Below are 14743 nucleotides of genomic sequence, written 5' to 3'. Positions count from 1 at the left end.
ACTATGACAGAATCTGTTCTATTTATATTTAGTTGTTTGTTTTTCCTTTGCATGTGTTGACCTTGGCTCAAGGCTTTTTTTCGTGAATCAATAAATGAAGGGGTAGAGAACTGAATTTAAATTCGAAAGCATTAGCAAGCAGGTGACTTCTGAGGCAGGAGCTGATATGAGGGAAAAATAGGTAAGAAGCACGATTTGCTGATCACAGAATATCTCTACAAACACTGTTGTAGAAATACATGTAAGCTCTTCATTAATACTGAATAAACTAGCTAATATCAGTTGGCTGAAGAGATAGGAGTCAATAAACATTTTTAATTGCAATTTGCAAGAGAAAATTGTGTTAGATCACAAAAAGATATATTGCATTGAAAAGTTTCAATGTCTATAGATTGTTAATACCTACCTGTGCTAGGATAAAGATTTAAAATATAGGATATAGAAATAAAGGTGGTGTAAGCTACCTTGATATTTTATGATAAGAGAATCCCATTGAAGAACTAAGCAATTTCACAATAAGCAGATTGCTTTGCTATTATATTCACAGGAAATCTACTTCAAAATAAAGACTGCCTTGTTTTAGGGTAGTGACTAGATCTTCATCTTTATCTCCTAAACATATTGACACATATTGGCCCTCAATAAATGATTGATGGGTGAAGGAAAGTGTTAATGAGTCCCAGAACTGATAAATAAGCTACTAATTATTTTTGTGGAAATACCATCTACTGACCACAGTCTTTCACAACTGCTAACTTAGACTATGTCAAAACCATACTATTTAATTCAAAATAATACTGTTCCAACAAAAAACTTACTAAACCAAATCAAACTTTAGCCCAAAGAAAATTATGGAAACAATTAAGGTAATATTTACATGAAATAGCACAACACATAACTTAAGGTCTAACACCTTCCAATTTCTTTTGAGGCCTTTGAGAATTCTGCTTTGGAAGGAGTTATATAACCATAATATAGTTTTTCTAAAATACAGAGATTCAATAACCTATGCAACGAGAGGTAAAAATAAGTAGTAATCTTCAAATTATTGAAAAATGGTTAATTTCTTTTTTTTTTGAAAAATGGTTAATTTCTTAAGGACTTACACATTGATAGTATTTAAAAATTAAGTTCAAAATGTCATTTCTGATTTCATCTATTAATATATTAATGAATACTGTCAAGTTAGTGGAGATATTAAAGATATCCTGGCATTTTGCTAGAAAATTGATTTTAAGAGTTTCTCTTTGACCTTCTTTAAAAAGATTTAACAGATGAAAGAGCAATCAAGTACTAGTTGGATTTATAGATAAAATTTTTCTTTAAAAGCCATGAAAAGACCATTGGACATGAGCTCAATACAGGTGATCTTAGGCCTGTCAACATTTCTATTGCAGACTTCGTTTAAGAGGGTTTATCATCTCCATCATCTTAGAAACTATGAAGCTAAAAGTTGGCATACAAATTAGCAGCATGGATGCAAATTTGTTTACCCAAAACATTTGAATCAGTTCAGCTGTTTTGATTTAGACATCAGCCCAAAACCCTTAACTCAGAGTTTCTCTATATATGTGAACACTGAGTAAATATTTTGCCTTGACTACACAGCTCAGTCAGAACATGGAGCCAATAAATCCAAGGTAGCATGTTTCATATTCAGGAGATTTCCTTGTATTTTTTCTGCTGTTCTCCTAACTTTGATCCATTATTTTACAAATGCAGCTTTTAGTAACACAGAGCTTCACAGTAGAACATGCAGATAGATCACCATAAATTCATTACCTTTTGGTAATGGGAAATTCAAATTAATGCCCCAATAACAGATGTAAAAGTCATTCCTATATATGAAAAAAATAGTTTATACATTAAAAACAAAATCATTTCTAAAAATTACAAATTGCCTGAAGTTAAAATAGTTTAACATTATGTTATTATGATTTAGTAGACTAACAACAGATTAGAATCCTATTCTCTTTTCTATAGTAACACACTCAAAATTCAGCTTAAAATTATATTTTTAAATTATTGACTCAGTTGGTAAACCTCAGGTACCCATTATGTGGTATTGTAAGAGAAAATGAAATTAACATTATTTTCAGATTTCTTTCAAGTCAAACAATCCTCATAGTGTGAAGAAACAAACAAAAAATAAAAGTTATGTCCTTGTAGAAAACTAAAATAGATATTTGAGAAATTACAATAATATTAAACAATAAAACAGAGCTGATAAATTTATTAGGTAGCTATGACTGAGAAACAAGTAGTTAATGGAAATGTGAACAAGCTTAAGAAAAGGCATTGATTTATCAATTTACTTCCCATTCCCATTACCAAAATCAAAAAAACAAAATGTTAATTTGTAATTTAAAATTTCAATAAAGTCAATTATTATAACGGACTCAATTTTGAAGTGGAGAATTTGGCTAATAGTAAATTGACAACATTAAATAAAATTCTGGAATGCATAACTGTAGGAAATAGATTAGAAGACAGATTTTAGGTGTACCTTTATCCCTGGCTTTTGTCAACTTTGGAAAAATCTACATTCTAGTTGTAAGATATAAAATTATTTAAAATAAGGATGTCCCACTAAAAAAGTATCCAACATAATAAGTATATGCTATGAATAAGCCATATGAAGGCATTTTTAGATACCTGAACTTTAAAACTAAAAATGTAGGTTAAAATGACATCTCTAAATTTATACTCACAGATGAAATTTTAATAATGCAAGTAAGAAAAATGTTAGTTTATACTGGGAGAGTAAAAAATTCAGAAAGGACACAGTGCTTTGTTACATATGAAAATAGATTTTATCATCTTCACAAGAAAAAGTAACACTATTTTTTTGATACTTAAGGATAGTTTAGTAGATGTGTAAGAGCACTCTTTTCTTGCGTCTATTTCAATGCCCGGATTTAATTTTTAGGTTACTCTTTAAATTGAATGTTGTTTCTAATTTAAATTTACTGATATTACATTTCTGTATCTGTGTCTCCTTACATGATTACTTCAGGAAGTACTGTTTTGGGTCTGGTCATAATTTGGGGTTAGGCATAGTGGTCTCTCCTCTCAAGGAGGTTTATTCCCATAAACCAATCAGGACTAAATAAAGAAGCTCATAAAGGTTCCCAATAAAGATAAACAAGTACTAGACAGGGAATTTGAAGACTGTTTTGCACACTTTAAATCTTGGCAAGAAACTTAATTTCTGTCTTATCTCTTCTGTATATCACTATGTAGTTAGGATGCAGTTATGGAATGAAGTAGGTGGTGTGGATGAAGCTTGTATGTGATGTTTTTAAAGCACACTCGTTTGTCCTGACAAGTAAATCTAATTCACATTCCCTATTAGACATGAGACTAGTTATAAGAACTTTTCCATCATTCACAATCTATAGAACTAAATGGGCAATTAAGGTGGAATATGGAAAAAATTTATTTGCCAAGGTTTATTATAAAACTGGTAAACCATTTTATATCCAAATATTATTGTATTTGTGAAGTTCATAATTTCATCTGTATTATAAATTTTACATTTTACTCAAGAGTATTGGGTTAGGATCTAAGGTTATAAATTTTGGTTCCATTTTTTTAATACTTAATGCACTGAAAAGTTTTATATCTTATAGTGACATACATATGCATTACTGTACATTTACTTCACTTATTATTGCTCATAAGACTAAAAATATCTTCCACATCTATCATACAGGATCATAGGAATAATGTCAGGCAACTTGAGCAAAAAAGTTGAAGATTATAAAACAGAATTTATGTATTACTATAACCATGAGACTATATATATATATATATATATATATATATATACACACACACACTGAATATTAATTTTAGTCTTTCTTTTAAAATAAATTCTCAAGGTCTCAGTTTTTTCTCTTAAAACTGAAGAATCTTGATTAGGAACTTAGTCCCTTACAGTTTTAACTTTTAATAAGTCTGTGAGCTTCTGAATCTATTATCATTTCAGATTTTACTAACTTGCTAACCTTATGATCATGGAAAGTCATTGTACTTCTCTGGCCTCAGGAAATGTTTGTAAATGGAGATAACATTTATAAATGGAGATAACAAACTGTATGTAGGAGATAACAGCCATCTCACAGGTTGCTTGCTAGAAATCAAAGCAGAAAAATGAGGGAAAGAACCACTGTAAAAGATGTAACTCTACACTTCTTAGAAAGGGCTTAGCACAGAGACATCTACAGTAAAAAAAAAAAAAAAAAAAAAAAAAAAAAAGTCAAAACAAAGAATTCTACCCCAATACTATTTCCCCAAACTTTATAGGACATAATAATGTCCTATATCATGTTTCTATAGGAAACACTTCTGAACATTCTAGAGTCAACCTGATGGACTTATTAATGGAAAACTAGAAGGTAGAAGGTAGTCCTAGATTTTCCAATGTTTCTTGAGATTTAATAAATCCATTTCTGCAAAGTCTGTTTCCATTTATAAAATCCCTTTCAAAGTGGTATCCAACTATATTTTAAAACTTGTCATAGTTTTAAAAATTTTCCTCATCATTTAAAACTATGTAAGCATAAATGTTCCTTTTAGAATATGCTAATGTAAAACAAAGCAAGGAAGAAGGACTTTATGATTTTGAACATTACAAACTCAGTTCTTAAGAGAATCACTCATCACTTTTTATAGATATCAATCACTTTCTGAACATTTAAACCCATCAAATGTAGTAATATTCATTGTTTTAGAAATTTTATTCCTGTATCTTAAAGAGAATTTAAAAATATTTCACATACCACTAAAATTGAAGATAATCTCTAACATTATCAATTGTTCTTACATCAGTAATATTTATAGAATGTGGTATACTTTTTATGGTAGAGTTTTGAATGACACCATTCCCTTATATAGATCATGCGAGAGAAATGTGCAGTTGTAAATGCAGATGAAAGGGGCTGCTAATTCTATGTTAATATGGCTAAACAGAAGAAAAACACGAAGAAAATAAATTCAGAACAGATTTTCTAGATTAAAAAGCTTTTAAATAAGAAATTGTGTCCAGATTGTAAGAAGAAATAAATAAGACTTTGATTTTAAATACTGTTCCTTAAAGTTCTTTGAGACATAAACAAATTCAATACACTGATTTTATTTTTATCGACTTGTAAGACCTGTATAGACTTTATTGAAGACAAGACTATTTGATGTTACATATTAAATCAGCCTCAGAAAATATTTTCATTCCATAATTGTTTCTGTCTTCTACAAAACAAGTGGTTAACAATTTTTTTAAAAATTCCATGAAGCATGTAATTGCTAATGTTCTTACATAGTACTAATTGATATGTGGTACTTAAAATATTAACTTTTATGATAACAGCTAGTGAGAAGATGCTACATTTTTTATTTACTGCTATGGACAAGTTAGGGCTACAAGTTAGGGATGAAGTATGTGGGCATTTACACTGGCTTTGCACATGGAAATGTATTTGAATAATACTGATGGTAGCTACCAGGCACTGTTTATGGTAAGTGCATAATCTCCCTTTCCCTGTAGGTCTACTGATATTCTACTATCTCTCTCTCTCTTTCTCTCTCTCTCTCTTTTTTAATAGAGACTAAAACTGGAGTTTAGGAAAGTTGGGCTGCTGGTACAAGGATAACTGCTGGCAAAATCATTTGACTTCAGGTCTCAGTAGCTCCAGAACTCTTGCTCTTTGCTGTAGTGGTTCTCAAACTTTAGACCACATCAGGAATACCTGGATGACATGTTAAAAACACTAATGTCTCTGCCCAACTGACAAGGCATCTGTCTCAAGTAAGCCCAGGGCTGGCACCTGGGAGTTCATATTCTTAACCAATTCCCAGAGAATGTTGATGCTCTTTGTTCAGGAACACTTTGAAAATCACTGCAGAGCAAGCATAGCCAATAGAATAATGTTGTGATATCTAAGACAACATGATTACCACTGATATTCTTACTATCCAGGTACAAGGTGTGTGATGTGTGTGAAGATTGTAAATGCAGACTTTCTGGAGGAGATTTCAGATGGGGTTGTGGCCAAGAGCCATGACTATATAGAAAATATGAATCCTTGGGAACTTTTACCCAGCACCAAGCGTAACAAAGGGCCTGATGGCATGGAATGCATTTGATGGCTACAGGATTGGAGGCTTGAGAGACGGAAGGATGGCCGTCAATACTGAAACTTTGACTACTGGAAGGTATTTGACAAATTGATTTTTCTGTGACATTTGTAAACATGATATTCCTGATGAGAATGAGATCCTTATAAGGGGCCTAAATCTAAGAAAATCTTGTAGACATGGAGATTGATCTCTTTGGAAAATACCATGAATCACCCACCTGCTCACTTTAAGAGAGAAAAGTTGAATTTGTTAACAATAACATCTGTTCTAACATTCTTAACAGACCTCATCCAAAAGCCAAATCAGAATTGCCACTGTATCCCTCAACTACACACCCCTTTGCCCTATGAGTAAAGGGAATGGACAAAAGAGGTAAAAAGGGAGGCTATGTTTTTTTTTTTAAGATTTTATTTATTTATTTGACAGACAGAGATCACAAGTAGGCAGAGAAGCAGGCAGAGGGAGAGGAGGAAGCAGGCTCCCCGCTGAGCAGAGAGCCCCATGCAGGGCTTGATCCCAGGACCCCGAGATCTTGACCTGAGCGGAAGGCAGAGGGTTTAACCCACTGAGCCACCCAGGTGCCCCTGGAAGCTATGTTTTAATGCACCTATCTATCTACTTATAGATAGATAGATAAAATAGCCTTAAGTTTTATTTATAGGTGACACTTTTTTTTTTTGGTATCTCATACATTTTTTCTAATCTCTTTAATTTGCAAACATTTTACTTCTAATCTTTGAAACACTGGACTTTGAGGTACAAAAAGGCATATTTTCCCAAGTAGTCATGTTGCTTAAAGTAACCCGTTCCTTAGTAGATACATTGTTTGGTGCTTCATAGTAGTTTCCCAAACTGGACAAAACACTGCAGCTCTTTCTGGAGACCCTGATGTTAAGGAGAAAAAGATGATCTTTTGGTACACAAGGAGGAGGATATTTGGAAACAAGTGAAGCTGAGTTTAGTCCCTTTCAGTTATTTGTATTTGAGATGTTAGACAAGTGTTTTAGCATTGGAGGGTTCCCACATGGGTACAAAGACATTATTAACTGTTCTACCTCTCCTGCCTATTTTTCAGAGCTCACTTGTGATAGTTTTACTATATATAGAATCATGTATAGATGCCATTTGCTATTGCTTTATTTCAGAATTTCCTTAGATACCAAATTGTGTTCAAGAAAAAGACATAAATACCCAAAATCTATTCAGCCATCCCACAAAGTAAGGCTAATTAATATCATGAAGAGTAATAACAACTACTGCAACTTAGTCTATGCTCCTACAGTAATTTTATGCCTTTTCTCCTTGAAGGATCTCAAAGGAACTGGCATCAGGTTTTCAAGGGGTTGAACCCTTCTCCTTAATTATTTCTGCTCACACATTCTTCCTGCGCAGGCTTGATGCAGCCTTCCCCAACACCCCCCGCCCAATCCCCCAACACCAGAAGATTCGAGAAAACACAGTGCTGCAAAATGACATTTCAGAACAATCTCGACAAGGTAACTGTCCAGGGGGAAGTTCAGCTCAGAATTCTGGGAGCTGTTCGAGCCTTTTCGGGCGGTAAATTGGGTTGGCTTAGCAACTCCGTGGTGCAAAGTCTCCCCGAAGGCGACGTGCTCAGGGAGAAGGGAACTCGCCTAACGCCTGAGTAGATCTTTCTTTCTACGGTCGTCCTGCTTCATTACCATTCTGCAAAGTGCTGCAATCCCTGTGCGTGCCCGGCTTTCAACCCTGAGCAGGCCACTCCAGCGGCGCTGGTAGGGGACCACACGGTGACTGGGATGACCCCACGCTGTTTCATTTCTTCTGCCCTTTCCCTCGGCTCCAACTAAGCCCTCGTGGCTCTAGAACCCTGGGACTGCCTCCTGCTTCTCCTTTTCCCCAGCGACGGAGCTAGGGTGGGAATGGAGGGATCGTATAGGGACAGCAATCCCAATTACTTGTTCCCCAGTGAGGTTTTCGAACTCCCTGAATGCCCACCACAGGAGAGGTTGTTTGAGTGAGGGCAGCGCTGTGGTCAGCTTGGGGGACCGGAGTTTTCCCGGCGCCCCCACAGGATAGCGCGGCAGCAGTGTCCATGGCACCATCGACCATCTAGAGTCCGGGGGACATAAACGTGCTGTTTACCTGCCACGCGTTTCAGCCCCGGACACCCACAGGGACACACACGTGCACTCCCAAGGCTTCCCGAAGGCTCCTCGGTGTCAGGCCATGGAGATCTCCTCTTCCCAGCAATACACGTGGCAAGGCCAAGTCAGGGCTCAGTTTTCAGCCTCGGGTGTTTCTTTGAAATTTCATAGAGTCTGGCCTTCTAGAGGAAATTAAGAAGTATTCGCAAGGGAAAAAGACGGAGGAGACCTGTCCAACCTGCAGCGGGACCCCTGCCTCGAACACAAAATGTTGTCGCCCGGCAGGTATCTCAAACGTGCAAACCTCAAGGGAAGGGTTTTGACGGTGGCGATGAAGGGGAAGCGGGTTTTGTTTTGTGGTTTGTTGTTATTACTGTTTTGTGAAGACTTTAACTTACTGCATTCCCTTTGGAAAACCTCCCTCAAAAGAGGACAGATATTTTCTGTCAGGTGAGACCGTCGCCTGAGGGCGAGGAGTGAGGGTGTCGGTCCCTGAAGACGCGACACGCGGGGGTCTGAGACCTCCCGGCGCGGCCATTCTGGTAACCGCAGAAGATGCTCCAGAGTTCGCTTCCAGCTCTCCTCCCGCAGGGTCACCCGCGACCCTTTTTAGCTGAGGAAGAGGGTGTGAAACCCACTCTTCCAGAAGAGCTCTGTGGCAGGAGTAATATCTCCTTGGAATCCCAGAGCACGCAGAAACGTGGATCCTTCTCGAAGTCCGGGGTCCTGCGGGAGCCCGGGGTAACACTCCCGGATGCAGGACGTGGAAGGCTGCACACAGGCTCCCACCTGTCGACCGAGGGCAATGCGTTCTGTACCTGCGCAAGGTTCCTGTACCTTTTGCATGGTACCTCCTGCGCTGACTGTGCGATCTCCCGAGATGGAGCGTGGGAAAGTACCCCCCGAGTGTCTGTTTACGTAGGCGGGACTTTTAAGCACGACTTGGAGATGCACAGTTTCTCTGTGAGTGAAACCTCCACAGACACGCTGCAGCTGCAGGCTGCATTTCAAAAACCTCTGCCTGCTTGCCTGCCTGCGCTGGGGAGCGCGCGCGCGAGTCCGCGTGTTGGGGAGAGAGAGAGAGAGAGAGAGCGCGCGAGCGTGTGTGTGTGTGTGTGTGTGTGTGTGTGTGTGTGTGTGTGATAGCTTAAAACAGGCTTGCTTGCATCAGGTCTAAGCAGCTCCCCACCCGGATTTGAAGTCCTCTGTCCGCCACCTTTTGAGATGCTGACAGTGGAGATAAAAGGGCCAGATAAGGTTGGCCGTCATCTCAGCAGTTCGGGCCTACTACTGAAGGCCACTTTGTCTTCTACTCTGTGGCGTTTCCTCCCACGGAGCCTCTTTGTCGTAGTTGCCGTAGGCAGAGGTGAGATGGTGAAGGGATGGAAAGTATGGGCAGAAGGTGGAATTCTTGTGGCCTGAGCTGTTTACGTGGAAAACGGCGCACCTCTGACTTCGCGAACGCTCCTGTTAACCCAGATTAGGACGTGCAAAGCTCTGAAAACGGCTCCCCATTCTGAGCTTTGCTTTGGGCCAGAGAGTCCAGAAGAAACAGTGTGGAAAACAAAAGCGGGTATAGACATTAGGGGAAACACCATTTAAGCCTTTTCAGCGATCAGAGCTTTAGGAAAGCCTTGAGAAGGAGAAAGTAAAATAAGAAGAGGGAAAAGGAGAATAAGCAACTGTTAAGGCCGGCACCACCCACCGATAGGGAACAGGTCTAAAGCACATAGCCCAGGTAAGTTTGCGTCTCAGAATTTGAGGACAGCGTTCCAGGTTGTAAAATATAGAAGAAACCTTCCGAGTGGCAGTAAGTGACAAAGAACAACCTTATTACCATTAAAATGTTTTTTAAGATCCGTAAAAAATTGATTTTGAACGGGACCAAAGCAGAGTGTGACACACTCTTTCTTCTCAGTGTCCCTCAGACTGGAATATACTCAGTGGAGACCAATGGTCTCAGTCCAAAGTCCAGAGCTGTGCGTGGAGGAGAGGAGTCCCGTTCCTGGTGCCATCTAAACCAAATTAACGCGCCCTTCTTTTCAGCGGCGGGTCTTATTCAGAAAATACGGTAGGTGCGGGCAGCCGGGCTGTAATTGCAGGCAACGCGGTTCTATGTTTGTCAGGTTGGCGTGCTCTCCCGGATTTGGAGACTCCCTGCCCCCATCTGCCCCTCGAATGTGTTTTGGCTCAACAGGTATCACATGAAAACTCACACTTAACCCCGGTCATCCTCTAGCAGGAGCCACCCCAACATTTTTTCTGCCAGGAGCTGTTGCTGGCTCCCGGCGCTTCCCCCACGCCAAGCGCCCGTCTCGCAGTCAGCCCCAGGGCCATCCATTAACCACAGACTCCCAGTGGCAGGCGGACTAAGCAGAAATGTGAGGCTCCTCGCAAGTCGAGCCGGCGGCGAAAACGAACCCATTGTAAGCCACCCGAGACGCTTTTCGTGCACCAGGCAGTGTAGTTACGCTGCTTAGGACAGGCGTTTTGCTTAAGAACTGAGCTGAGACTGGGGGGTCAGGGAGAATCAAGCTTTAAGGAGCAGGTTGGAATTACAAGACAGTTGCTGCCATAGACACCAGAGGCGACTTCTTGGCATTTAGGGATGTAAATTAAAATTCGAGACATGTCATCCATCGTTGCTCCTAATAGAATGAGAGGTAACCCCTCCAGCTCCCTCCACCCAAAACATGAATTATCATTTCCACTGAATGCAAATGGACTGCCTTCTGTGGGGGGACAGCCAGCTGCAAGCTGGACAATAAACTGTTTCATAGAGACGCGGCCCGATTGCGGTTCAGAGAGGCACTCCTTTACAAAGGAAGAAGCGTCCAGTTTGTGTTGACAGCCTTGGCGCGCCTGGGCCAAAACACCCCCCCACCACCCACCCTCTACCCCCACCCCCGACACACAGACACCCGGGATTTGAAACTAGGTTCACTGAAAGCGACATCGCATCCATTCGAGCTGCCATGAGTATGGGAGGTGATTTTTCAAAAATGATGGCATGAGTCATAAACACCTCCTGAGTATTCTTTGCAGCAATTAATGGGCAGCAGGGTGCAGGAGAAGTTGTGGAACAGACCTGGGCATCTATTTTTCTCCCCGAAGACAGCTTTTCTTCCAATGATTCTGACTGTCCCTAGCTTTCTTGCTTAGGAATACATTTTCCATCCCACCCACCCCCTCCCCTTGTCTGTGCATGTGACACTCACTCTACCTGTCTGAACGCTAAGACTTGCTGGGGATTTTCTTTTTGGTCGTCAGCTAATGACTTTCCTCCTACCTTCATTCATCCCCAAAGGTGGATCCTTACACTTCCTGGCATCTCTTACCCTTGTAAAGCCTCATTTTAAACCAAACCTCTACCAGGGAAGCTCCCCTACAGTTTATCAGTGCACAAGAGCCCACGTAGTAATAATTCACAAATGCATTCAGACGTTCCTGTTAGCGAGGGGATGCTTGGAAGACCCCTGAGTCCTAAAGCATTTAACATTAGCACATTCCTTATGTGTCAGTAACTTTCCTCCCTGAAAGGGTTAAAAAGCATTTACACGAGTGTCTTTAATATAAATATTCTAGCCAAAGCATCAAACCCCACTGGTTTGACTAGAAATCAAGGTAATCCTCCCCACCAAGTAAAGTCTTGCAGAGGAATTCTGCCTGGATAGCCACTAGTTAGAGGCTATACGAACCAACTCACGTATTCGTTTGAGCATACTGCAAGAATATTTATTGAGCACAAGCTCAATCACCGCATTGAACGCCAAATCTGGCAAGCAAAATGCATTTCCTATCTGGGGGTGGGGGGCGAAAGAGCTGTGAATCAACTCCTTCTTCAGGATTATCATTATTTTATCGGTGCAAATTGCAAAGTAAGCTACCAGCCTTTTTCCGGCGACAAGTCAGCTCACCTCCATCCAAGCAGAGGGGACCCCCGAAAGCAGACCTACCTTTCACACAAGACACCGTCAATAAAAAGACGAGATTCCAAAACGTAAATCCACTTTTAATCCCCATTTTCTTCATCAGGATGAAGTCTAGGCGGCCACATTTAGCGCATCTTCTCGTGCCAGGCTCCCGGGATTTGGATTCCTTTGCTCGGCTTTCCCCTTTGCGGATCCCTTTCATATTATTCGCGAGCTTCTAATTCCTGCTCCCCAGCCCGGCGCAGTGGAGTTGTTGCTGTTGTTGGTGCGCGGTCACAGCTCGGAGTGAATGGTGTTTCTGGGATACCACAGCAACCTTGACGAGGACTCAACCATCTCTCCAACGGGGGCACAAAGTCTCTGCTACTCTGGATTCTGTCTTTTCCTGTGCCTTCCCCCCCCCTCCACCCAAATCTACCTCAATTCTAGCTCGTTATAGCAACCACCAGAAACCACTAGTGAGCTCCTTGAAGCCCAGCTCCGCTCCCTGACAAACTCCCCACAATATTTGAAATTTAGGGGCTTGGTTTATTTCCCCCCCCACCCCTATAGATCAATTCCGCCTGTAAAAGCAGCCAGAGAAATATTATGTTAGTGAGCTTTGCGATGCCGTTTGTGAATACAGAAACACGTTGGAGGAATATTTTAATCGGAGGATCTGTGTTGCTTTTGGGGAAACCGGGCTGGTAACGAATCGGGCTCCATCGATGCCCACGTCCTTATAACGGGACATGTGTTACTACTGTAGTTGCCGTATATTTCAGGCAGGCGTCTCGCGTTTATTATCCTGTGACTTAATCGGAAAAGATCACAGAGAAGAATTTATTGGCACCCATGCATTTACATATTCAAATGCCTACGCGGAAACCGGTAATCAAGTTTCCATGATTCGGTAAACCGATTTTTATCCGTGACCAGGGCGGGGGTGAGGTGAAGAGGGAGCCAGTCTTCCCCCCCCACCACCCCAAATAGTTCGCCCTTTCATCCTCCCCAGCCGCTTTTCGGCTACTGTGTGCTGCAGTTAAACTACTTTATCTGTGGTAGTTATCTAGAGCAGACTCATTTGTCTTAATTCTGAATCAGTCCCAGATATGTAAATGGAAGGTTTCTTTCAAAACGTAAAATGTATGTATCTCTACATCTGGACTCGGCGACTCCACACGCACCACTCAAGGGTTAACACCTACAAGGGAAGAGTTCTTGCGCCATCTACTGGCCATCGCTCCGTCACTCGCTTCTTTTTCACATCTATAAAGGAGCCTTTTTCCCTCATCCCACGGCGTCGGGGAGCTGTGTCCCGAGACAAACGCGTTTTGCTCCTGTGTGTCGATTTCTTAATCTTTTTTTGGCTGGTCCTCGCCCAGATCTAACAAAACGCAGGTTCCTTAGACTCGGCACCGGACTGATAATCTGACTTTTCTGAAATCTGCTCCTCAGGAGCATGGTTTGGGGGCGGGGGGGTCGGGTGGGTCGGGTGGTTCTGCAGCACTGGTTCCGGAATAGATAATTGCAACGGTTGCGGACTCCATTTGCTTGCTGAAGGCTATGGGGGATTAGCATCTATCTGCAGGGCTTGGTCAATTTGAGTTTGCGTCTCTCCACATTGCCCACAAATGATGACTCCCATCCCATGCACCCCAAGATCACCCTGGTCAGCTTTTGTCCCTGGGCTTAACTCAAAACTGCTGCTCAGGGGGAGCAAGGTTATTCCATCTGGAGGGAATTCTGCTCCGGAAAGTGGGCACACTGTGAGTGTCTATAGGGGTGCGTGTTGAGTGGGCTCATTCTGCCGGCATAGAAAGGATTCTAAGCTCTCCTGGTACGTGGCATTTTGTGTGTGTCTGTGAGTGTCCCAGGAATGTGTGTGTGTGTGTGTGTGTGTGTGTGTGTGTGCAGTTGTGAAGGGTAAGAGTGTGTGTTTATGGAAGATGCGGGAAGGTGTGATTTTTTTTTTTATAAGTGGGTGTTTTCCCAAATGTGTTTGTGCAGTACATATGCATGTGTATGCATGTGTTCAGACGTGTGTATACTAGAGAGGGATTTCTCTTCTGGGTAAGGAGCCTTACTTAGCAAGAGGCAGAAGCTGTAGACGCCCAATTGACCTCATTAAATTCTGGGAGGTACAGTAAGGGCAGTGTGGCAGAATATTGTTCTTTCCCACCAGTGCTTTCTTTTATTGTCCAAATATGCAGATTTCAAAGGGGAGTGGGTGGCAGGGTTGGGACTAGACCATGATTGGGAAGATCAACGCTGAAAAATGTCATTAGCTTGATGAGGCACCTTGGTAGTGGCCCTGGCATAGATTTTAGTCAAGATGTCAGGGTCTGTGGCTGCTGCTGTTGCCTATGCTGGATTGAACAAGCAGTTAGATGCAAACAGGTCCTTTGACTTAATTAAGACACTTGACAAAACCCTCCTTACCAAGTGTGCAGAGGTTAATCACCTCAACTGAATATGCTTTTTATTAAAAGAAAACAAAAATCTTAGGTGTATGCAATAAATTTGAACACATGGCTATATATCCAGACAGGAAGACTTTAAACCAGA

The 14743-nt window shown here is 41.1% G+C and overlaps 1 protein-coding gene across 5 annotated transcripts in view; it reads right to left on the bottom strand.

Moving 5' to 3' along the window:
• CSMD3 (CUB and Sushi multiple domains 3) overlaps window positions 1–12533 on the bottom strand; it is a 1255873-nt gene extending 1243340 nt beyond the window's left edge. For all 5 annotated transcript variants that reach the window (XM_047727675.1, XM_047727671.1, XM_047727673.1 and 2 more), the window contains exon 1: window positions 12221–12533. In XM_047727675.1, coding sequence (XP_047583631.1) covers window positions 12221–12398 — 178 coding nt within the window. In that variant the 5' untranslated portion in view covers window positions 12399–12533. The remainder of the gene's footprint in view (window positions 1–12220) is intronic.
• Between the last annotated feature and the right edge of the window lie 2210 nt (window positions 12534–14743).

Source organism: Lutra lutra, chromosome 4 (assembly GCF_902655055.1).
Source record: "Lutra lutra chromosome 4, mLutLut1.2, whole genome shotgun sequence".
NCBI lineage: Eukaryota > Metazoa > Chordata > Mammalia > Carnivora > Mustelidae > Lutra > Lutra lutra.
This window is presented reverse-complemented; position numbering and strand designations above follow the sequence as displayed.